We start from the raw sequence: 25,069 nt of genomic DNA on the forward strand, positions 1-25,069 counted from the left end.
TGTTGCATGATCGTACAGAACTTTGTTCCCTTCCTTCAGAGCACTACCCCTTTTTTCAGGGGCTTTATCTGTTATCTTCAGGGAAAAAGGATGACTGTTTTTACTCACCAGTGTATCCCTAGCGTCTAGCACAGCACATTACTAATGCTCAATAAATATTGGATGAAATTTAAAATGTATGCTTATTTGCTCGGTCCCTACTATGCACCAGATCCTGTGGTAGGCCCTTAGAGGATAGAGATGAGTAAGACAGATGCTTGAATTTAAGGAACTCCACGCCAGTTAAGAGCAATGGATATGGTATGGACTTTGGAGACAATTTTCTGCAACAGAGTTTAAGTGTCTATATGAGAGGAACAAAGTGCTTTGGGAGTCAACTGGAGGAAGGCCAGATCAATTCCATATGGGGAAATCAATTCATTCAACATATACCTTGAATGAAAATGCAGTTCTCACTATGTGCTATGCATTGTTCCAAGTGTTTTACGTGTCTGAGGTCACTGTAAGAATCTTACAGATGGGGAAAACAGGCGGAGGACGGCCAAGTAACCTGTCCAAAGTTACACAGCTAGTAAGTAGTAGGAAAAGGATTTGAATCCAGGCTACCTGCTTGGCTCCAGTCTTCAAGACAGAGAAAGCCTCATGGAAGAAGTGGTAATTAAGCCAGGCTTGAAGGATTCGGCCAGGTGGAAAACGGGACGGCCATTCCAAGCAAACTCCGAGAAATATGAGCCTAATTACAAATTTAATTTCTTCCTTTGCCCACAGCCCTATTAAATAACAGGAGGAATTTCACAAGCGCACCAGATAAAGAGAAAAGGGAAAGAGAGCGAACTTCCGGCTACGGTGAGTAACGGAACTGTTTCCATGGGAACAGTAACCGGTTCCCAGGTAGGTGAGATCTCGCGGTGCTTGAGCCGGCGGAAGTGACGTCGGGCCGCGGTTGAGGCCCTGTGGAGGATCGCCGCGGCCCCTCCTCCTAGAGCAGCCGCCTTTTCCCGCGTGAGCCGCTTCTGCTGCTCCGGCCGCCTGGGGGGGAAACATGGCGTCTGCCCTGGAGCAATTCGTGAACAGTGTCCGACAGCTCTCGGCTCAAGGTGAGGCCCTGGGCCGCCGGGCTGGGACTGGGCGGGCCCTCCGGGCCGCGGGGACGGACATGCAACCCCAGCCGCCAGCGCGGACGGCTGGGACATCCCTGTTAGCCCCGAGCCTCGTCTCCGGGGCCGGGCTCGGGGTTGCGGCGCTCAGACCACGGAGGGGTCGGGCGCGGCTGAGTTCGAGCAGCCCCCTCGCCTTCTCGGTCTCCGTTGCTCTCGTCTGCGCCCGTGCGCTCGGCGACCTGGCCACCTTCCATCACTGGGGCCGGCTGGACCTTTCTCCCCCCCGGCCCGGGCCCCTTCCACCCGGGCGCTTCGCTTGACAGTTTTGGGGGCGGTGACTTCCGCTGGAAGCCTTCCCGAGCGCCCGTTGGTCCCTTCGGCCTCCCCTCCTGCGGTGATTGGTGCACAGCCTCGTCTGTCACGGTGGCGCCTGGCCGCCTCTGGACTAGGCCGCGGGCAGCGGGCGCGAGACGAATCCTTTCTGGGTGCCTTGGCTCGGAGACTTGTCTTGGCCGGCCCCTCAGCTGCCGGCCGGCGCGCCCTCGGGAAGCCTCCGGGCCTATTTTAGTCCGGCAGAGTGCCGAGGGAGCTCTCGCTTGTAAGGCTCCATTACCAGGGGTGGAATGGTGACCATTATTACTTAAATTTTCATGCACTTTGGTTCATTCATATCACCTGAATATAGAATGCTGGACTCAGAATTCAAGTAATCAGTTGCAGGCTGTGAAGGTCCCTTTCACCACCCTGTTTTTTCATCTCTAAAATAAAAATTAGTCCCTACTTCAGAGAGGTGTTGGGATTGAATGAGAGGAAGCATGTAAAAGCACTTGAGACGGTACCTATTGTATGAGGTGCAATAGATGCAGTTACAAATTACTGCTAGCAGCTATTCATTGTAAAGTTCTAGGAGCTGCATGACCTTGGACAAGTCACCTTTAATCTCTTGGTCTCTATTTCCATTTGTAAAAATGGAGGAGTGCTATTTACCTCACTGTTGTTGTGAGTTAACTGATCAGGTATGAAGCCTCAATTGAAATACATCTCCTTTCCCTTATTATTCATAGAAACGGGGTTCACAGGGAAGGCATAGACTTGCAGTCTCTATAAATGAAGAAACCATTCATTCATTCATTTATGCCACAAACTATTTGGTTTCTATTTCCTGGGATGTAGTATGGGTATTTAGATTCGGATTGGAATCTTGTCAGTCACTTCATGTGTGAGCCACTTAATTTCTCTGGGCCAGTTTTCTCACTTATAAAATGGAACAGGGACTATTTAGCAACAAGTGAGATTTATCTGAAAGCTTTGGAAGCTTGCTGTGCATGTCACTGCTTTAGGAACAGTCTGCCAGGCAGAGATAAACATGATACTTTCACTGCCTGTGGCTTCTGTGCCTCACGCTCACTGCATAGTAAATGTTTATGAGGTTTCTGTTTTTTCTGCTCTTACTCAGAATTTTCTAACGTGAACCTTAAGTGAAGGGAATTTTGTAATTTCCATCTTTCTTTGATTGGAGGAAATTTCATTGGCCACATCTCTGATTGGGCTCATGTCAGATGCACCCTGTGGCACTGAACTTACTGTTGACTCTCCCCTTGGCCCACACTAGTTAAACTATCTTATGATTTCATAGTGACCCAGCTTTTATTTTATATCTCAACTCTGCATTGGTTTCTTAACTGGGGGAAAATAATGGACTGAAATGCTTATTTCTGTGTGTTTCATACAATTTTAAGTGTATTTAGAGTAGTGAGTAAAAAAAGGGAGGCAAGGGGCGCCTGGGTGGCTCAGTCGTTAAGCATCTGCCTTTGGCTCAGGTCTTGATCCTTGGGTCCTGGGATCGAGCCCCACATCGGGCTCCCTGCTCCGTGGGGAGCCTGCTTCTCCCTCTCCCACTCCCCCTGCTTGTGTTCCCTCTCTCGCTGTGTCTCTGTCAAATAAATAAAATCTTTAAAAAAAAAAAAAGGAAGGCAAATCATTTAACTAGAAGAAGTTGTCTATTTCACATTTACCAGTGAGATTTGTGATAAAGTGATGATATTTCCCCATTCAACTTGTATTATCTTGAAAGATGATACCTAATAATTTCACAGATTTTTTTAATTCTTATTTTGCAGTACATGTGATAATAGTATATTTCTTTATTTTGGAAAAATTTAAAAGCGTAGTATAGAAGCTCCAGAAACAATTACCAAAGTTCCTAGCTACAGTCACTTGGATTTTAAGTATTATACTATTTAAGTGGGGTTTTTTTGTTTGTTTGTTTTTTTGTTTTGATAAGGAAAAAAAGCCCTTGGCTACTAAATAAAAATAGTTGATATGTATAGCTTGAAGTTCAAAATGCAAAAGAGAACGATAAAGGAGGAGACAAGAGGTTGTTGCCCATGCACTTATATAAACCCCATACACACCACCACTACCACCCCCAGAAAGACAGCTAGTAGCATTTGGAAGTATAGAGTGTGGCCATGGTGTCTGTTATCAGTATAACGCATCAAAATCAGTGAGTCTACTGCAGAGTACCAACGCAGGCCTAATTAGATTCTATACCTTAGTTGTTAAAACGTAACACTGTGGTATGTGAGAAAAATCAGTGGATCAATTCGGGGATTAATTAACAGGCTGTTGATTGATTGGCTGGTAAGTAAGCACTGTATTCTGAAACGAGAAATGACACGGCCTGTCCACCTGAGTTTATGCTGAATTACCTAACCACCACAACCCCAGGTGATGCAGAGAGGGCACAGAGAGAACACATTTTCAAGTTAGCTGGGGGAAGGGAGGTGAGATGAGGGTCTGAAGAGCGCCCAGGCTGGTTGTTGAATGAAGCGTATGAGCTGGTAGAGGAAGACCCAGAGAAACAGAGTGAAGGAGGGAAGACCAAGCCTGGAGAACAGGATGTGTAGAGGCATAAAGGTGAGAGAACATGACATGTTGCGTGAATTTTCAGAGCTTGGTGTGACCAGAGTAGGTGTGTGTGTTGGAGGGGGGAGGGCAGCAGGAGGTAAGGCTGGGGAGGCTCAGGGCCCTGTTACCCGGCTGAGGCATTAGGTTTCTTAAAACCATTGGAGTAATATGATTGAATTTTACATTTTGGAAAGATTCCACAGGTACCAATATGGAGAATGGGCTGGAGGAGAGAAAGAGTGAAGAGTGGGACTGTTTCAAAGATTTACGATGCAGTCCAGGCAAGAAATGATAAGTGTCCGAATTAAGGCACGGGAGAGAAAGGAATGGGAATTTCATAATTTCCATCTTTCCATTTGAGAGACTTAGGAAGTAAAATTAAAAGTAAAATTGTATTTGGTGACATTTTGGATACAGAGAAGATGAGAGTAATGGTGATAGTAATGTGTGCATTTCTGACTTGGGGGATGGAAGAGAGAACGGAGGAAACGTACAAACTTTCCAGGGCCAGAGGGAAATGGGAGGTCTAGTTTTGAGGTCATAACCAAGGCTATTTCACTTCTGGCCCTTCTGAATCCTCATCTGAAATGAAGGAGATAGAAGAAATCATCTTTAAGTCATTTCTTGCTGAGGTATGAAGTCTGAAGTCTGTGGTTAGAGTTTCTTTAGTTTGGTTAGAGCTGTAACTGAATGGTAGTGTTATTCCTGTTTTCCAGGGCAAATGACTCAGCTTTGTGAACTGATCAACAAGAGTGGGGAACTCCTTGCAAAGAACTTATCCCATCTGGACACTGTGCTCGGGGCTCTGGATGTACAAGAGCACTCCTTAGGCGTCCTTGCCGTTTTGTAAGGGGCATCTTCTTTTATAGTTTTGTGCTTGCTAAACTGGAATGCTCTGCATTTTCTGGCTGTAGTTTTTTTTTGTGTGTGTGTAGAAAAGTAAACCGTGTAAACAACATTGAGCTCTTTAGCACAATTATAAATTTAAGTCACAGTAGTTATATTTTCTAGCTAATCATGGCATGTTGTATTTTCAGCTGTATCGTTTTTTAACTGTTGTTTATGTTTTTATACACATTTTGAAATTTATTTTAAAAAATCAAATGGCTATCTCAGTTGTGGGCCCTATGGTTTGCATGTATCTGAATACTTTTCTTCACGTAATCCATCAGATTGTCCACATTTTCTGCCTCTGAAAGCAAATAGGGGAGTAATGGCCCAGGGCACAGTGGCATGTGTTGAGTGAAATTACCAATGATCCAAAGCAACATTGCTTCCAATTCCCTTCAAACAAGTTTAAGCTGTTCAAGACCAAATTAAATAGATGTCATTTCAGTTGGGGTTCCTTGGAACTCTGCGTGCTTGACAGAATTCTTTTTCTCTTGATGTTTTAGTATTACAAATTGGGATGTTAGGCTTGTCATGAAAATTGAACAATGTAAATAAACCCGGAGGAAATGGACCTCCAGCAAGTGTCTGGCTTCACTGGCCCAGCCATTCCTGAGAGAGAGATGTGCCAGGAATAGAGTATAGAGAAGAAACTTTGTCAGAAGGAGGGTCTGGAGCTGTGTTACGGTAGGGGGTAGCCATTAGCTGCATGTGGCTATTGAAATGTAAATTCAGGAACAGGCCTCTTCAGTTCCTCAGGTGCACTAGCCACTTGTCAAGTACCCAGTGGCCACATGAAGCTGCTGTGTTGGACAGCATAGATAAAGAACCGTTCTACCATTGCAGAAGGTTCTTTTGGGATGGTGCTGGCAGGTAAAGATCTCTACTGTGTGTGTTTGCTGGTTAAAAAAACCGGATAGCATGCATGTTTTATGCACACACAAACTTACATGTAGATGTGTATCAAGTGAGGTAAAGTACATAAAAGCATTTGGAAGCTCGAAGGTATATCTGTAAAAGAAAACCTGGAGTGAACCCTGAACTTGTTTCTGAGTACCCTGGATTTGAATTCTGTTCTTCCAGTTACAAGGCATGGGACCCCTGAGCTCCATATTTGTACTTATAAAATGGAAATCACAGGGCTATACTGACCTATTATGAAGCCCAAATGAGATCGTTCGAGATACATTTTGATGAGATGTTCAATTACAGATGTGCAGTGACACTGTTAAGTCGAATGATACATATATAGATGGAGGGACAGATGCAAAGATGTAGAAGCAGCTGTGTTCAGGCAGTAATATCCATTTCGTTTTTCTTGAAGTTAGTTTCAGCAGTTCATTTCCTTAGGAAAAGAAGAGCTTGTAGAAGAGCTTGTAGTTTACTTCTAGCCGTGCCAGTGAGCGGCAGTAGTGTATCTGATTTCTCCCCAAAACCCATCCTTAGCCCCCTCTCAGAGTGTTTGTTGAAAGGCCCCATCTGCCTAGTGACTCAGGGTGAATCATCCGTGTCCCCCCCCCCCCCCGGACTGCCCGTCAGCTGGTTCTTTCTTCCAGATGGACCGCAGCACCCGTGACCCATGGCCACAGCCTCCAGCCAGTCTGGAGCTCTCTCAGTCCTTGTCCCCCTTCAGTCTGAGGTCCTCAGAGCATGAAAAACAACTGCTTTTCAGATGGCTAAATAGCCCTAAGCACATTGGAGCTCAAAAGAAAAATGGTTTTGAAAACTTTTGGTTAGAAGTTTATATTCAGTTCCTTCAGGAATATTAGTGTGATATTTGGCCTCATTTAAGGGAGTTTTCTTTTTTCAAAGGTCTTTTTTAAGCATATTTTTCTCAACCTTTATTTGTGTCTATGTTCTGTGTCTTGATTGTGCCAAAAATCAGGTCAGTCCATTTCTTAGTTTTTAAAAAATACCATGCCTCATTTACTTTCATAGAGCACTGGAGATAGGATGGCCTTCTGGCCTCAGTTGCTTCTTCATTTCCCCCCGTGAAATATCAGGGTGAATTGATTCTTTTCTCTTTATTCCAGATTTGTGAAGTTTTCCATGCCTAGTGTTCCTGACTTCGAAACGTTATTCTCACAGGTTCAGCTTTTCATCAGCACTTGTAACGGGGAGCACATCCGATACGCAACAGACACTTGTAAGCTAAATACCACTTTGTTTATTTCCTACCGAATGCATTTCGCCTGTGTAGTCATTGATGTTGTCCACATTTTGTCATTGCTGTCTCTAGTTGCTGGGCTTTGCCATCAGCTGACAAACGCACTTGTGGAAAGGAAACAGGTAAGCAATGTTATTCAAGTATTTATGGTTACATTTTAAGAAATATCTAACAGACGCAATGACCTGATTGCTTAAGGTTCTAGGTTAGTACTGAGCATTCTGACAGATGTATGTGGTGGCCAGGCATCGGCTGTAGGGACAGCTAGCTCCTACATCAGGATGAGCCCTCTGAGACGCAGGGAGAAGCAGTGCCTCAGGGCAGTCAGCTACTGCTGGTGGATGTTTCTGGAACTACCATCCTAGCGCCCATTATGTTGTAATATACTGGGTTTTTCTTTGTTTGCTAGAACTTTTAACTTTTGCTTATGACATTTTAGCTTTACAAACAGTGGCAAGAACAATATGAAGAATCCCTGTACCTTTCACCCAGATTCTCCAGGTGTTAACATTATTTTACCACACTTATTTACCTTTTCTCTTTTTCTTTTTTTTCTGAGCCATTGGAAAGAAAATTGCAGCTACGTTGCCGCTTACCCTAAAGACTTCAATTACTGTTTCCTAAAAATTAGGACATTCTCTTACATAACCAAAATACAATGATCAATATCAGAATCCTTTAAATAAATCTACTGACCTTATTCAGATTTTACCACTGGTTTCCCTAATGTCCTTTGCAACAAAAGAAAATCTCAGATCATGAATTGCATTGGGTTGTCATGTCTCTTTCATTTCCTTTAATCTGAAACAGTTCTTTGGTCTTTTTTAACTTTTGCAATACTGGCACAAGTTATAATTTGGGTTTTTTTTTAATTATTGTTTGAAATTGAACTTTAAGATAGTGCTTGGAAGGAGACAAGACAGAACCATTTGGTGTTTTGTTGGAATATTAAAGAAATTGTGGTTTGAAAGAAATGGTTAAAAAAAAAATCTTTACTGAAAAACCCATGTAAGTTATTTAGCGATTTTAGAGTCACATCTCCTGTCTAGAAACTGACTGCCTCACTTGAAACTCAGTCTTGTTATTTATAATCAAGGCAGGAAACAGTCTGTTTATAAGTTATGGTATCAGTTTCAATAGGAATTTATTATCAGGGAAGAGATGGTGGTGTTGGGGAGAATTTATGACTGATCCCTAGACTGCTCTGTGGGAAGATGCCAACATCTTTTTCCACAGCTAAGTTTACTAAGCATGGGCTCTTTATTGTAAATAATTTGGAAATTTTTTGTTTGTCTTGATAAAAATATAATGAACTGTTGAGAAGGTAATACTGCTTTTTTGATTATTGACCATCATTGAAAAAAAAAGCTTTATGATTTAAAAATTGGTGCTTAATTACTCTAAAATAGCATAAGAAACAGCTTAAGAAAACATTTTCTGACTGAATAGGGACAGAAATTTCCTGAAAGAGTATGGAAACCTCATATTGTTATTTAAAGGAACCTATCAATTAGTGTTATTTTTTATTTGTAAGTGACAACATAAGATCCAATGTGCTGCCATCTTTGAGAACTTATCTGAAAGAGATGTCATTTCTGACAGCCCCTGCGAGGAATTGGCATCCTAAAGCAAGCCATAGACAAGATGCAGATGAATACAAACCAGCTGACCTCAATACACGCCGATCTCTGCCAGGTAAGCCACCAAGGAGTGCGAGTCACACTGAATCAGAGGTGGACTGTTGGTCATGGGTTTGCTCAATAAAGGAACGCAATTTGGTGGAGACTGTGATAGGCTCTAGAAGTTGAAAAATATACTAACTTTGTTAGTAAGGGAATTTTCAGCTGGCTGCTACTGAACACAAACTGTAGAATGGGGCTCAGCCAGTAGGTTTGTGATGTGAGTAAACTGAGTAAGTAATGCTTGTGATGTTAAAAATGTCCCAAGTCATTTTCTTTTTAAGGAATTAGGGAGCCTGAGAATAAATACAGGTACCTTCTTACACTTTGAAGTATTACTCGTTTATTTTATTTTACACGGTTACAAACCCAGGAGGCAAAAGGGAAGATGTGTAATGAAGTCTCCCCACCACCCTGCTCACTGGCCACCCATCTCTTCTCTCCAGAGGAAATCTGTGTTAGTAGTTTGTGCATCCTTCCAAAGATGTTTTGTGCTCATATAAGCAAAGGCGTGCATTTTTTTTCTCTTTTTTTTTTTTTACACAAATAGCAATGATCTGTGTGAACTCTTGTGTACCTTGCTTTTTTCTACTTAGTGTATCTTGGAGAGGACTGAACATCAGTGCTTTACAGCTACAGAGTATTCCATGAGACTGCGGGGCGGGGGGGTTCAACCAGCTCTGTGGGGTGTAGATTGTGTCTTTAATTAATAATATGGTACCTGGACTATTCCAAACAGATGTCCTAGTATCACATCAAGGTACTTTTTTTTTCTTTACTTTTTATCTTTTAAAAACCTTTAGTGATTGAGGTATAACATACATACAGTAAAGTGCACGGTCTTAAACGCCCAGCTCTGAGTTTGTACGTGGATCTACCCCTGTGCCAGCATCGTACAGTTACAGAACATTGCCATGTGCTTGCCTTCTTGACTCTGAGTTGAGCAATTCCCTATACTTACGTACAGGAGTCAGCAGTTGAAAAGAAATAATTGAAGAGAAACTTAGTTTTTATCATACTCTACCGGTCCATTTCTGTTCTCTTCAAAGAGAAAAAGGACTCACTTGTCTGGGCATCTGTGAATGGAATGGGTGCTGGGTGGGCTAATTATAGCTGAGCTTTCATTCACCTGTGGAGTACTTTATCTTATGGCTGTTTAGTTTTTTTATAAAGAAATGCTGTTTTATTCTGAGTGCTTAGGAAAACGGGGTACTGTGTCAACATTTAGAACATTTTTAATCAGTAAATGGTTTAAAATATTTTCTTGACCTTTCTGGAATCTATGAATTTGCTCCTTCTGCTAAAGCCTGCCAAGTTCAATTAAAATGATGATGTAATATAAAATTTTTCACAGCTTTGTTTGCTGGCAAAATGCTTTAAGCCTGCTCTTCCATACCTTGATGTGGACATGATGGATATCTGTAAAGAGAATGGAGCCTATGATGCAAAGCACTTTTTATGTTACTATTATTATGGAGGGATGATCTATACCGGGCTGAAGAACTTCGAAAGAGCACTGTACTTTTATGAACAGGTACTCATCTCTCTAAGATGCCCCTGAGGTTGCCTTGAACTTGTGTGATCAAAGACGTGCACAGCTAGAGTGGATTGATCTCAGGCCTCTGAGTTTCAGGTGGAGGTCCTTTCAAACACTGTTTCTCTGTCATCACGTAAATGGTGGTAAACTGTTCCTTAAGTTGAAGGGCAGTGGTAGTGGAGGGAGGAGTTCTACTGCGTGGGGTCTGATCGAGGCTTTGCCGCTCACACCCTGTCTGATTCAGGTTAAGCTGTGTACAGCCCTTGGCCTTTATATCTTCCTTTGCAGAAAGGGAAGAGATTGAACTGAATGATCTTTGAAGTGTCTTTTTGTTCTAAAACCACGTGTGTTAGGTTTTATTTATTTTAATAAGTAAAACATTCTTATGTGGAAAACCCCTTCCTGCTTTGTGTCTGTGTAATGGCCACTGGTCTGTGTGATGAGATACATTACACAATTTGGTAGAATTTTTTAGAGTCTGAGAAAGAGGTACAATATTGGCTAATACTAGTATTTTAAGAAATTTGTCAGATGTTTATATTTCTTATTACATTCATAGCACATATTAAGGTAATAAAGGATATTCTAAGCCTTGAAGGAGCTCACAGTTTAGTTGAAATGTTAACACATAGATAGACATGCATGGCACGCCTCTCTGACAGAGCATTGCCTCAGTGAGTGGGGGGTTGATAAGCACTGTAAGGGGACCGAGGGAAGAGTCACCAGAAGGTGCTGTTGGGCAGAGATGGTGTCATTAAAGGATGTGTCTAGTCAGGGGCACCTGGCTGGCTTAGTGAGTAGAACACGCAATTCTTAATTTCGGGGTCTTGAGTTCAAGCTCCATGTTGGGTGTAGAGCTTACTCAAAAAAATGATGTGTCTGGTCAAGTAAAATCTTCAAGGTGACTTCTCTTTAAGAGTTTCAGAGTACATAGTTAAAAGTTTGAGTTCTTCACAAAATGATAAAGACACTTCACAGCCACTGAGCAAATTGATCATTTTATAGCCCCAGATGATGGCTGATAACATACTAATGAGCCAGAAATGTCAAGATGACGAGGGCATTAAAAAGGCAGGAAAGTATGCAATGCACTTAGAAAAAAATATTTCTATCACAAATAGTTAAAATGTTAAAAACAAAACATCTTTGATCCAGATAGGAGCCTTTTCACTGAAAGTGTGTTTATCCCCAGATTTTGCCCTAACGACAAACATTGTCTAGTGTTCGACTGCTTCCTGCAGCTGTTTTTGAATAATACACAGGCAGCTGTAGATGGCATTAGTACCTTAATTTTGGAAGGTGATAGATTTTTTTTTTTTTTTTTTACTGCTTAGAAAAATTCCAAGAGGAAGATGTACTTATTGGAAAAAAATCAGATCATATGGCATTATGTAAGCAAAAAGTGAAAGCAGCTCGATCTTCTCACATCACACCACATGTTGACCTACTTGATTTACTAGGCCTTGATTGGTGGGAATGTTTGTTGATTGTGCTATTTCACTATTAGAGCAGCGTTGTGGTAGGAATGATTGTACGTGTATCCACATGCACTTATGTGAGTGTTTCTGTAGACTCTCAAGTACCTCACAGGCTCAGTGGTTTGGGTTTTGATTTGGAATATTTGAGCTGACTTGGGTATGATAGTTTTCATTTCTCCCTGACCTTCATAAATCCTGGTGAAAGAAAGTAGAAAGGCATCCACAGAGTGGGAGAGGATATTTGCAGATCCTATTTCTGATCAGAGTCTTGCAGCCAGTATGTACAAAGACCTATTACAACCCAACAATAAAAAAACTAAAATTTAAAAAGGGTCAATGGATCTGAATAGACATTTCTCCAAAGAAGATACACGAATGGCCAATAAATGCATGAAGATAAGATACTCATCATCGTTAGTGGTCAAGGAAATGCAAATCAAATCCACAATATGATACCAACTCACGCCCAGTAGGATGGCTAGAACTAAAAAGAGACAGCCAACAGTAACTAGCACTGACGAGCAGGTGGAGAATTTGGGATCCTCATAACTGCCCATGGGAGTGTCAAATGGTGTAGCCACTGTGGAAAACAGTCTGGGGTTCCTCAAAATGTTAAACCTAGAGTTACTACCATGACCCAACAATTCCACTCTTAGGAATATACCTGAGGGAAATGAAGACAAATGTCTCCCCCAGAATATGTACACTGATGTTCACAGCCACTTTATTCATAGTGTCCAGGAGGTGAGACAACCCAAATGCCCATCAACTGAGGATGAGTAAACAAAATGTGGTCTAGCCATACAGTGGACTGTTATTCAGCCGTAAAGTGTAATGAGACACCAGTAACTGCTACAACACGCATGAGCCTTGAAAACAAGTGAAAGAAGCCAGTCCAGTCACAAAAGCCCACATGTTTATTATGATGCTGTTTCTATGAAATGTCCAGAACAGGCAAGTCCACAGAGACAAAGTAGCACGACGGTTACCTGGGGCCTGAGGGAGGAGAGCGTGGGGAATGACTGCTAAGGGGTGTGGGGTTTCTTTTTGGAGGGATGGAAGTGTTCTGAAATTAGGTAATGGTCATCAATCGCTGGACAGTACAGTGAATATACCGAGAGCCACTGAGTAGTATACCTGAGAAGCGTCATTTTATAGCATGAGAATCGTGTCTCAATGAAGATGCTATTAAAAATACTAATAGGACATGTAATGTAAGAATTGTTATTTAATTAAAGTGATACGTGTAGCTGATTGCCCTTTCTGTTATGGGGTGCTCTCTCCTCTTGCTCAGGCTATAACTACTCCTGCCATGGCGGTCAGTCACATCATGTTGGAATCCTATAAAAAGTATATTCTAGTTTCTTTGATATTACTTGGAAAAGTACAACAGCTACCGAAATATACGTCTCAAATTGTGGGTAGATTCATTAAGGTGAGTTTTTTAAATGGATGTCTTAGGTGACATGTTAAGTCCATAAGGAAATTGTAATGATAACTAATTCTGTAATTTTCTTTTGTAACAACTTAGCTCTCCCAGCAGCTTCAAGTTAGCAGACATTTAGTAAATTTAATAGCAGACACTTATGGTCTGGGAGCCATACACCCTCTGATCACCTGATTGGGGTGGAATGTTTCTTAGAAATTTGTTTTCAAACTTTTGCTTTGAGTAATAATTGCCATAGATGTTTAGGCTCCTATAAAGTTTGTTTTGTTGTTGTTGTTGTTGTTGTTATTCTTCATTACAGTTTAGCAGAAATACTGAAAAGGCAGTGCTGATTTTATTGAACTCAATCTGCCCAAGCTTTGGGAAATCTTACCAGAGGCCCTATATGAAAACCACAAGTTCTGCTCACTGAACTTTTGTTTTCACTGAGGATCCAGCTTTGGGATTACATTTAAAAATAAATATTTTTTTAACATGTTACCCACAATTGAATTTATTCTATTTTTTTGTAAGATTTTATTTATTTATTTGACAGAGAGAGACACAGTGAAAGAGGGAACACAAGCAGGGGGAGTGGGAGAGGGAGAAGCAGACTTCCTGCAGAGCAGGGAGCCCGACGCAGGGCTCGATCCCAGGACCCTGGGATCATGACCTGAGCCGAAGGCAGATGCTTAATGACTGAGCCACCCAGGCACCCCAAAAATAAATAATTTTTAAAAATTTTTTTAAAATACATGTTCATGGTTTAGAATAAAATTGGGCGGTTCAGAAGGTCATGAGGTCACAGTCATTTGGATAACAATTTTTTTTTAAAGACTTTATTTATTTATTTGACAGAGAGAGAAATCACAAGTAGGCAGGCAGGCAGGCAGAGGGATAGGGAAAAGCAGGCTCCCTGCTGAGCACGGAGCCTGATGCGGGGCTCAATCCCAGGACGCTGGGATCATGACCTGAGCCAAAGGCAGATGCTTAACCGACTGAGCCACCCAGGTGCCCCTGGATAACAATTTTAACCCTGTTCTTCGTTGTATAGAACTCAAAATTTCAGGATATCAATTTGAAAATCTTCCCAATGAGAAGATTTTTATGCTGTCTTATTGAAGATGGCCAAGTGTTCTTTGCCAAAGACCCTTATTGTGGTTCTTAGGGCTCTAGGCTGCCCAGTCATGGATGGAGGGGTGGTGGTTAAGAGAAATTCCCTCTAATCGCATGGAAGAGTGATGGGCAGGGTAGGTTTAGGGTAGCCATTCTCAGATCATTTTGGAGAACTGCATGGTCCCTTCAGGTGGCCCTTGAGCTGCCCTGTTTTAGTAAAAATGTTTTTATAAAGTGATGTCTTCATGACTGCAGGGTGTCATTCACAAGCATTAGTAGTTTATTTATGAGGATATCATCCATGGTAAAGAACAGACTTCAGAGTAGAGATAGAGGCTTGAACCCAATTTCTACCTGTGCCCCTGATGACCACCCCACATTCTTTCAGACCTCTGCCCCAATTTCTTTCTTTCTTTTTTTTTTTTTAAGATTTTATTTATTTATCTGACAGATAGACAGTGAGAGAGGGAACACAAGCAGAGGGAGTGGGAGAGGGAGAAGCAGGCTTCCTGCTGAGCAGGGAGCCCGATGTGGGGCTCAATCCCAGGACCCTGGGATCATGACCTGAGCTGAAGGCAGACGCTTAACGACTGAGCCACCCAGGCGTCCCTCTGCCCCAATTTCTTAATATTTAAAATAGAGGATAACGCATATAAAATCCCTAAAGCAGCTCAGGGTCTTAGTAGGCCTTCAACCACTGTTAGTTCTCTTGTTCTGTCTTCTTTTTTCTTATCAAAAAAGAGCAGATGATCCTGTTGCATTTGATGAGGTATGTGTTTGTGTGTGAGAAGGTTTGCAAGAGAGTTGAGAATGATGGGAGATTTTGCCTTCTTTTTTCCCAGTGTAATTACCTGTAAAAACTAGACATTCGCTTTGGGTAAATTATAAGTTGTTAGGTAACAGTAAAGGACAGTGAATGTACTTGTTCAAAACATAGTAGCATGTCTTCTTTTGCTTTCTATACGAAGTGTATGTCTCTACTTCTTTAATCTGATTTTTTCCCGCCTTTAAACCTGTAGCCTCTTAGCAATGCGTACCATGAGTTAGCACAAGTCTATTCAACCAATAATCCCTCAGAACTCCGCAACCTGGTGAACAAGCACAGCGAGACTTTTACTCGTGATAACAACATGGGGCTGGTGAAGCAATGCCTGTCTTCTCTTTATAAGAAGAATATTCAAAGGCTAACCAAGGTGAGGCAAGTGACACCCTCAGATAGCATCTCCTGATTTCTCCGGGGCCTTCCCCTCTTCTCTCCCCTTCTCAGTGCCGAGGAAGCAGAGACAGGGATAAAGTGTGGCAGGATATCTCTACTAAGCAACAACTTTCACAACTGATGACTTAGAAAGAGTTTGATTTATACCTTTTGGTCTTTTCAGGGCTAGAGCAGGGTATTTGAGAAGAGGAACAGGTGAAGATGAAGACAGGTAGGAGATACGGCTCCATGGGGAGGCAGAGAAAGGTAGCCTGAGAGAGGTCAACAGAGCCAGGGGCAGACAGGGTAGAACTAACAATGCACACACGGGTCCCCTGTGACCAGCGCGGAACCTCTTGGGCTGTGCTGATCTCTGTTCGAACTTCTTACTTGAACATGGCACTGCCCTGACATTGCCACTTAGGCTAGAGGTGAGTGAGCTATGTGCAGGAGGTAGGAGGTAAGCCAGTTGCACGATTTTTATTTTCAAAATGAAAGGAAGGTGGTGGTTTTGGATGACAAGAAACATGCTGATTACCTAGTGTGCAAACAGTACAAGAAAGTATAGAAGAAACATGAAATCTCAGGTGACCTCCAAAGGCACGTGCTGCAGGTAACAGGGAGCGGAGAGCAGCTTAAACCTACAGGATTGCTTTTACTGGGTGGAGGGTCTGACAGTGGGTGGACCTGGAGAGCCAGAGAGTGGGGAGAAGCCAGAGTCGTGGAGGCAGGTAGGCCGAGCAGGAGTATAGGACATTTAAGTCTTCACTTGTCTTAAACTGCTTATGGACTTCTTTACGACTTAACAATAATTTCATTGTCTTGGATGCTACTCTCTGAAGTAAAGTACGTGTAGATTTTTTGGTCATTGGCTTATTACAGTCTCAGCCTTGGGCTTTTAACACGCTCTGCTCTGAGAAGACAGTTGCTGTAAATATTACCAGCGTTCCTTAATGAAAGAGCTCTTTCGGTGTGTTCCCGAAAGGGGGCGTTTTCCGGTCCCCTGCAGAGCAGTGGTAAACACTCACTTCCTTCGAAGCCCCCATGTGCTTTATATACTTTAGCTTGGAATTTTGAAGAACAAATGCGATGTCGTCTACTATATTTAATAGGTAATACATCTACAATACAACATTCAAAAGATACAGAAATCTCCATCCGCTTCCTGTACCCTAGCCACCTGTTTTCTTTCTTCAGAGGCAACCCGGCATTACCAGGTTCTCAGGTGGCCTTCTAGAGCACGTCTGTGCACATACGCCTGCACGCACACCCTCTCTCTCACAGATACACATGCTCTCTGTCCCATGCACACTGTTCATTCTCCTTTTTTATATTTAATGGTACACGTTATCATTCTCGGATTCTCTTTCAGTCCATGAGAAGTATCCTTTTTAATTTTTTTTTTTTTTTTTTTTTTTTTACAACTGCATAGGAGTGTTTGACGCAGTTGTACCAGACTGCGCTGACCTGCCCTCTGTTGGCGGACGTTTAAGTGGTTCTAGTCCTTTGCTCTCACAGACAGTGCTGCAGTAAAAATAACCTAGTGCATATGTTTCTCAGACACATAGGAAAGTATATGCAGGATACATTTCTAGAAGTCATTACTCCTCTAGGAGACTGATGATTAAAGCCACAGGTTTCATCAACTTCAAGTCATCTACACATTTTGCACAGTAATGGAAAGCAGATTTTCAGTGATTCGTTAGAGCTCTCTACACAGTTAATAAAATGTATGTCCTCAGTTGTTTCTACCTGTGATTAATTCTACTTCTGGATTTCAGACCTTTTTAACATTATCATTACAAGATATGGCAAGTCGTGTGCAGTTATCTGGACCTCAGGAGGCAGAGAAATATGTCTTACACATGGTAAGTGAGTTTTCACTTTTAAAAAAGTTAATTAGTGGATTTTTGTCCCTGTGAAAGTCATAGGTGTTCATTGTAGAAACTATTAAAAAAGAGAAAGAGGGATGCCTGGGCGGCTCAGTTGGTTAAGCGGCTGCCTGCGGCTTAGGTCACGATCCCTCAGCAGGGAGCCTGCTTCTCCCTCTGCCTGCCGCTCCCCCTGCTTGTGCTCTTTCTCTCTCTCTCTGGCAAATAAAGAAATAAAATCTTTAAAAAAAGAGAGAGAGAGAAAGAGAGGGACATCCCAGGTCAACCTCTGGACATTTTGATTTACTTCCTTAAAATCTATGGGGTTTTCCACTCTTATGTACTCATAAGATATGCATGGTGTGTCCTGTTACATTTTTATTTATTTATTTATTTATTTATTTATTTATTTTTCTTTTTTTTTTTTTTAAAGATTTTATTTATTTATTTGAGAGAGAGAATGAGATAGAGCATGAGAGGGGGGAGGGTCCGAGGGAGAAGCAGACTCACTGCTGAGCAGGGAGCCCGATGCGGGACTCGATCCTGGGACTCCAGGATCATGACCTGAGCCAAAGGCAGTCGCTTAACCAACTGAGCCACCCAGGCGCCCCGTCCTATTACATTTTTAAAACACTTGTGAGGGACGCCTGGGTGGCTCAGTCATTAAGCGTCTGCCTTCGGCTCAGGTCATAATCCCAGGGTCCTGGGATCAAGCCCCTCATCGGGCTCCCTGCTCTGCTGGAAGCCTGCTTCTCCCTCTGCCACTCTCCCTGCTTGTGTTCCCTCTCTCGCTGTGTCTCTCTCTGTCAAATAAATAAATAAAATCTTAAAAAAAAAAAAAAAGCACTTGTGAAATAGTTCAGATGTACCAAGAGTCATAAAGCAGTGCTACTCAATGTGCTGGTCCATGATGACGTCATGAACTTGTGTCCATATATAGGTCATGGCATTGCTGCCCACACCAAGGATGTCCTGTTCACCTAGAGAGTGAACAGTCGTTGACTGGGATCTGACTTGAGCCCCTTACCTGCCTGTGGGCCATCGTCAGTTCATGACTACACTCAGAGCAGTATCTGTAATAAAGGGGGCTAAAGCAGGCACCATCTGAGTGCCTGCCTTCAGAAATCAGATATTAGCAATATCCCTGCTGGTAACGTCCCAGTTGCATCTCTCCACTCCCCAAATTTGGATAAGCGTCATTTAAATGAGGACATGGTAGGGGCGCCTGGGTGGCTCAGTTGATTAAGCGTCTGCCTTCAGTTCAGGTCGTGATCTTGGGGTCCTGGGATCGAGCCCCCGGTCAGGCAAATCTTGCATGTAACAAGTCAGCATTTTACATTTTTCTGCTAATGATCTCCCCCTCTGATTTCGGGAGCACTGCCATGTCAGGATTAGGAGTAATAAAACTATTTTCCATTGTGATAATGGAGTACTTTATTTCCATAAGGCAATTTACAAATGTTTTGAAGTTTTTTTCCTTCAACCGAATTCTCAACACACACACACACACACACACACCCCAAACAAAATCTGTCACACACACACACACACACACACACACACACACACACACACACACCACACACACACACACACACACACACAAACAAAATCTGTCACACACACACACACACACACACACACACACACACACACACACACACACACACAAAATCTGTCTGACTTGAGCAACCATGGAGTGCCTGTCAGGAGCACCTTGCTAAGCCCCACAGGGGTTACACAGACTGAGTAAGCTACACAGTGCTCCCAGGAAACTCACTCTTTGGTGGGTGAAAAGAAATGCATGAGTGTTTATGACAGCTGTGAGGACACGCGAGCTAGGGAAGTGCTTTGAGGGATCAGAGCAGGGGGATGGGTTTTGAACCCTGTGTGACCAACCCAGACAGACCCTGACAGGCGCTGGATCAACCAGGCCTCTTTTGTCTACTAGGGGACATTTGGCAATGTCTGAAGATATTTCTGGTTGTCACAACTAGGGGTCCTAACATCTAGTGGATAGAGGCCAGAGGTGCTCCTATATATCCTGCAATGCGGAGGACTGCTCCCACAGCAGACAGTGATCCAGCCCAGGATAGCCGCACTGCCAAGCTTGGGTGTGCGCTCAAGACTCGCCCTAGACATAAGGTCTATGAGGGTGGGGATTGTTGTGGGGTGGTTTTTGTGTTTGTTTTTGTTTTTTAATAAGACATCTTTTTTTTTTTTTTTTTAGAGCAGTTTGAGGTTCACAGCAAAATTGAGGGGAAGGTACAGAGATATCCCATATGCCCCCTGCCCCTGCCCATCCACAGCTTTCTCCATTATCAGCAACCCTCACCAGACTGGCACATGTGTTATAGTTGCTGAACCTCTCCAGACACATGGTCATTCAGAGTCTCTAGTTTACATGAGGGTTCACTCTTGGTGGTGTACATTCTATAGATTTGGACAAATGTATAATGACATGTAGCCATCATTGTGGTATCATACAGAGTTCTTTTTACTGCCCTAAAAATCCTCTGTGCTCTGCCTTTTCATCCCACCCCTGGCAACCACTGATCTTTTTTATTGTTGCCATAGTTTTGCTTTTTCCAGAATGTCATATAGTTGGAATCCTACACTATGTAGTGTAGCCTTTCCACATTGGCTTATTTCATTTAGTAATCAAAATTTAAGTTTCCTCAGTGTCTTTTCATGACTTGACAGCTCATTTCCTTTTAGTGCAGAGTAATATTCCATTGCCTGGATGTGGCACAGTTTATCCATTCGCCTCCTGAAGGACATCTTGGTTGCTCTCAAAGTTTGGCAATTATGAGTAAAGCGGCTATAAACATCCATGTCAGGTTTTTGTGTGAATATGTTTTCAGCTCCTTTGGGTAAATACCAAGGAGTGTGATTGCTGGATCATATGGTAAGACTATGTTTAGTTTTGTGAGAAGCTGCCAAACTGTCTTCCAAAGTGGCAGCACCATTTTGCATTCCCACCAGCAATGAAAGAGAGGTCTATTGGCCCACATCCTCACCGGCATGTGATGTTGTCAGTGTTCCAGATTTTAGCCACTGTAATAGGCGTATAGTGGTATCACAGTTTAATTTGCACTTCTCTGATGATATATGATGTGAAGCATCTTTTCATATGCTTATTTGCCATCTGTATGTGGAGGTATCTGTTCAGGTCTTTGGCCCATTTTTTAATCTGTTTTCTTGAGTTTTAAGAGTTCTGTGTGTGTGTGTGTGTGTGTGTGTGTGTGTGTGTGTGTGTGTGTGTATTTTTTTAGCCGATCGCTATGCTCAATGTGAGGCTTGAACTCACGGCCTTGAGATCAGGAGTCACATGCTCCACTGACTAAGCCAACTAGGCCAATTCTTTGTACATTTGTGTATAACAGTTCTTTGTCAGATGTGTCTTTTGCAAATATTTTCTCCCAGTCTGTGGCCTGTCTTATCTTGACATTGTGTTTTGCAGAGAGGAGCTTTTAATTTTAATGGAGCCCAGCTTATCCATTAATTTTTTTCATGGATTGTGTCATTAGTGTTATATCTAAAAAGTTATCATCACACCCAAGATCATTTAGGTTTTCTCCTACACTATCTTCTGGGAGTTTTATATTTTTGCGTTTTACCTTTAGATCTGTGACCCATTTGAATTGATTTTTGTTAAGGATGTGAAGTCTGTGTCTAGATTGATTTTTTTGCATGTGGTTGTCCAGTTGTTCAAGTACCATTTGTTGGAAAGACTCTTTGCTCCATTGTGTTGCCTTTGCTCTTTTGTCAAAGATCTGATGACTACTTATGTAGGCCTATTTCTGGGCTCTGTTCTGTTCCACTTTACATTTGTCTGTTCTTTCACCCATACCACATTGCCTTGATTACTGTAGCTTTATAGGAAGTGCTAAGGTCGGGTAGTACAAGTCCTCCAACTTTGTTCTTCTCCTTTAACATTCTGGGTCTTTTGTCCCTTCACATAAACTTGAGAATCAGTTTGTTGATACCCATAAAATAATTTGCTGGGGGGCGCCTGGGTGGCTCAGTCGTTAAGCGTCTGCCTTCGGCTCGGGTCATGGTCCCGGGGTCCTGGGATCGAGCCCCGCATCGGGGTCCGTGCTCCGTGGGAAGCCTGCTTCTCCCTCACCCACTCCCCGTTTGTGTTCCTGCTCTCACTGTCTCTCACTCTGTCAAACAAATAAATCTTTAAAAATAATAATAATAATTTGCTGGGATTTTGACTGGGCTTATGTTGAAACTATAAATCAAATTGAGAGGAACGGACATCTTGACAATAGGGAGTCTTCCTATTTGTGCACCTGGAATATCTCTCCATTTATTTAGTCCTTTTTGATTTCCTTTCTTATCCTTTGATTTTCCTCATAGATCTTGTACATATTTTGTTCGATTTATTTCTAAGTCCTTCATTTGGGGTTGGGAGTATGCTAATGTAAACTTATTGTTTTGATTTATTTTTTTTTTCAAAGTTTGAGTGTTTATTAGAATTTTTAAATAAACAGAACTGTGACTTTAATTTCACATCTTGCTTTTGACAAAGGAGATGCCACCAGAGCACAGCAACAAACTCCTGTCCCAAGCCAGGGATTGACCAGTATTCCCCCTCCTAGACCCACCCCTCCTCGATCTCAAGACCCTTTTCTGCTTACTTCCCAACTAAACAACATGACTGGCAAATGAAGCCAGCATGAAACCTGTATCAAAAACCAATGCGTCAGTTTGCAGTGACCCACTGCATGATGTTGCCATTTCTAGTCAAGGACCGAGCGTTCTCCCATACCACTTCTCAGCAGAAGATGGACCTTTTGCATCCCGGCGGGAGACAAATTTACTATTTCTGAGCATGCTCCATGGTGCAATTCCAAGTGCTGTCACATTGCAAAGATAAGCAGACACCTGAATTTTCCTCCTGGGTACTTTTTGGGAGCTTAACATGGTTACCCGGGATGGGGACGGGACCGTACACCTACACTTGACCCAGTACAGCCGATGCTTCCACACAAGGACAATATCCAGTTCAGTGCGGTGTAAGGCACGGATGCACAAGGAGAGAGGCCATTGTCAGTGATAAGTAGCATTATGGAAAAAATTCCAACCTGCAGGATAGAAACAGTGCTTGATGCTCCAGGTTTTTTGTTGTTGTTGTTTTTTTACAGATTTTATTTATTTATTTGACAGAGAGAGATGGCTAGAGAGGGAACACAAGCAGGGGAGTGGGAGAGGGAGAAGTAGGTTCCTGGCCGAGCAGGGAGCCCGACATGGGGCTCGATCTCAGGACCCTGGGATCATGACATGAGCCGAAGGCAGACACTTAACCGACTGAGCCACCAGGCGCCCCTGAATTATTTACTTCAAAATGGTTAATTTACATTATGTGAAACTTAGTAAAAAATTGTAAGGACAGGTGTGTATGTATGTGTGTGTGTTTTGCACCCCTTAGCATCTGTAATGGTGCCTAGCACATAGTAGGTGTTCAATAAATACTTGTTGAATAAACAGATGGTGCTTAAAAAATACGAAAACAAATTTATTGCTTTTTGTCCTTTGCCCCGATTAGATTGAAACACTATAGCTCTGCATAGTGTCCAGGTCTAAACTACTTTCCTGATTTCCTTTTTTTACAGATAGAGGATGGTGAAATTTTTGCAAGTATTAATCAGAAGGACGGTATGGTCAGTTTCCATGATAACCCTGAAAAATATAATAATCCAGCCATGCTTCATAACATCGACCAGGAGGTAAATATGAATGCCAGGTTTTGATTTGTTTGTTTGTTTTGATTGATGTTTGAGATGCTGTATTTGAAATACTGCCTCCATGATCCTGGACAATTTTAGTTTTAAATACAGGTAGTTCCAAATGGTTTCTAGAAAAACCATAGTTCCTAGAAAGTTATCTTTAAAACAGTCATTGCTTCAACCTCTCCCAGACTGAATGGTTATAACAAGTAAATGGTGGGCTGGATTTCCCATCAGCTCACCAGAGCCTAGTTTAGGCACTAAAACACTTTAGTCTTACAGTCGGTACAGTTTTATTCACACCCAACCACCATTTATAACGTAGAGCCTCATCTCTGCGGGAGGTGTGGGAGGGAGCGGGGTGGCTGAGGGAGGAAGGCCGTCCCTCGGTTCCCTGTAGGGCAGCCGCCAGGGGCCGGAGCGGGGTCCCCTTTGCAGCTTCTGAGGTCACGCTGCTCTGAGTACCCCTCTGGGTTTGAGACATGAGTTGGGATTGTGCGGGCAGTCTGTGTTCCTTACCTCAGGCATTACATCTCAGAAGCCTAAAAGCAATTATTAAGAGTAACATAGGATACTTCCACACTCCCCTTTTTTGCAGTTTAAAATCCAGAAACCCATGAAAACTGGAGGTTTTTGGTAACTCAGTGTGATGGTGAATTTCACCCAAAATGATGTATGGTCTTTATCTCGCTTAGGATGTTTATTTTTAGGTTTCACTGCAAAAGATATTAATGTGTTCGATTATGGGGTGCTGCCCTAGATCCTGCTGGGTTGTTAGTTAATTTATAGTACTTGTACTCTGTTAATTTTCTGCATTCAAAAAATTCTGATTCCAAAACCTGTGTAGCCACAGGTGTTTTAGATCATGGGATTGTGAACCTATAGCACCGATATTAATACTCTAGGTTAAAAAGGAGGTAAACTGACCTAAACTCACTTCCTAATAACCACCTTCAAACGTGTCTATCACCAGATGCTGAAGTGCATAGAGCTGGATGAGCGACTGAAGGCCATGGACCAGGAGATCACAGTGAACCCCCAGTTTGTACAAAAGGTGATTAGGGTTCCCTTTATTAACTAGAAGTGGCCTGGATAGAAAAGGAGAGGTTATTTCCTCATCAGGAACGTGAGCTTGATTTGAGATTAAATGTTTAGTTGCCCAAAGTTCTTGAAAATCTTTGTCGCTAAGTTCACATTTTCAAACTACAGCCTCTCCAGTTGTACACAGGGTGACTGTCCTTGCGAAGGGATGGGGTGTGCTTGTTTGGGGCTGGTGGGAAACCTTTGGCAAGAGCAAACATAAATAGATTGTCTCACTTTCTTCTTCACAGAGCATGGGGTCACAAGAAGATGATTCTGGAAACAAACCATCTAGTTACTCTTGAAACTAACGTCCATCCTGAGTTAGATGAGAGAAATTTATCACCTTGGCCAGTGGCAAGTGTTAGGAGGGCAGCAGGGAAGACCAAGCCTGTTTGACCTGGACATTGAGAGATTACATTTTGTTTTGACATCTTCAGTCCTATGTGCTTTAAGAAAACCATTCTCTCTGCCAAGAAAGGAAAAAAAAAATCAAACTTTAAAGTCTGTTGTGGATTTATTTATCCTCAGATTAATGTTGTTATTGCATTAAATCTACCTTTTTGTTTTAAATTACTTGAACATTGATGTGTCTTCTGTATCACTTTTTTCTCCCTCTGAAGAGTTTTTAAAGGATATATTCATTGTGAACAGAAAGAGTTAAACTTCAGGAATTTGGGGAAGATTTCAATCTAAAGTTTGATATTGGTTACCTTTAAAGAGAAAAAAAAAGTCTGGGAGAGTTCATAACGCAGAAGCTAAATCTTTATAAATAGAATTAACATGCATTTTAGTGACAGTTAAACTGTGAATTCAAGAGATGCTGTTGCACTCTTTCTAACCTGTGGTGTGTGCTACATTCTTTTGTAGTCTTGGGAATGGCT

At 42.3% G+C, this 25,069-nt stretch overlaps 1 protein-coding gene and 1 non-coding gene across 5 annotated transcripts; one reads left to right on the forward strand and one right to left on the reverse strand.

The window, feature by feature from the left end:
- Positions 1-863: 863 nt before the first annotated feature.
- On the forward strand, positions 864-24,665 carry COPS3 (COP9 signalosome subunit 3). Of its 4 annotated transcripts, none has more exons than XM_027624968.2 (12): positions 910-1,097; positions 4,727-4,856; positions 6,932-7,044; positions 7,138-7,187; positions 8,668-8,760; positions 10,099-10,278; positions 13,054-13,194; positions 15,321-15,494; positions 17,278-17,364; positions 22,992-23,105; positions 24,079-24,159; positions 24,437-24,665. In XM_027624968.2, exons 1-12 carry the CDS (start codon positions 1,043-1,045, stop codon positions 24,488-24,490), a joined length of 1,272 nt encoding a protein of 423 aa, XP_027480769.1. In that variant the 5' UTR covers positions 910-1,042; the 3' UTR covers positions 24,491-24,665. The 4 variants fall into 4 exon arrangements, with proteins under 4 accessions (XP_027480771.1, XP_027480769.1, XP_027480770.1 ...); XM_027624971.1 differs by having other exon boundaries at positions 1,003-1,097; positions 8,600-8,760; XM_027624969.2 differs by lacking the exon at positions 4,727-4,856 and having other exon boundaries at positions 943-1,097.
- Positions 20,653-20,725, reverse strand: TRNAR-CCU. Its single transcript has one exon. It is a non-coding gene; the product is annotated as a tRNA-Arg (tRNA).
- Positions 24,666-25,069: the final 404 nt, after the last annotated feature.

Source organism: Zalophus californianus, chromosome 16, assembly GCF_009762305.2.
Source record: "Zalophus californianus isolate mZalCal1 chromosome 16, mZalCal1.pri.v2, whole genome shotgun sequence".
Classification (NCBI taxonomy): domain Eukaryota; kingdom Metazoa; phylum Chordata; class Mammalia; order Carnivora; family Otariidae; genus Zalophus; species Zalophus californianus.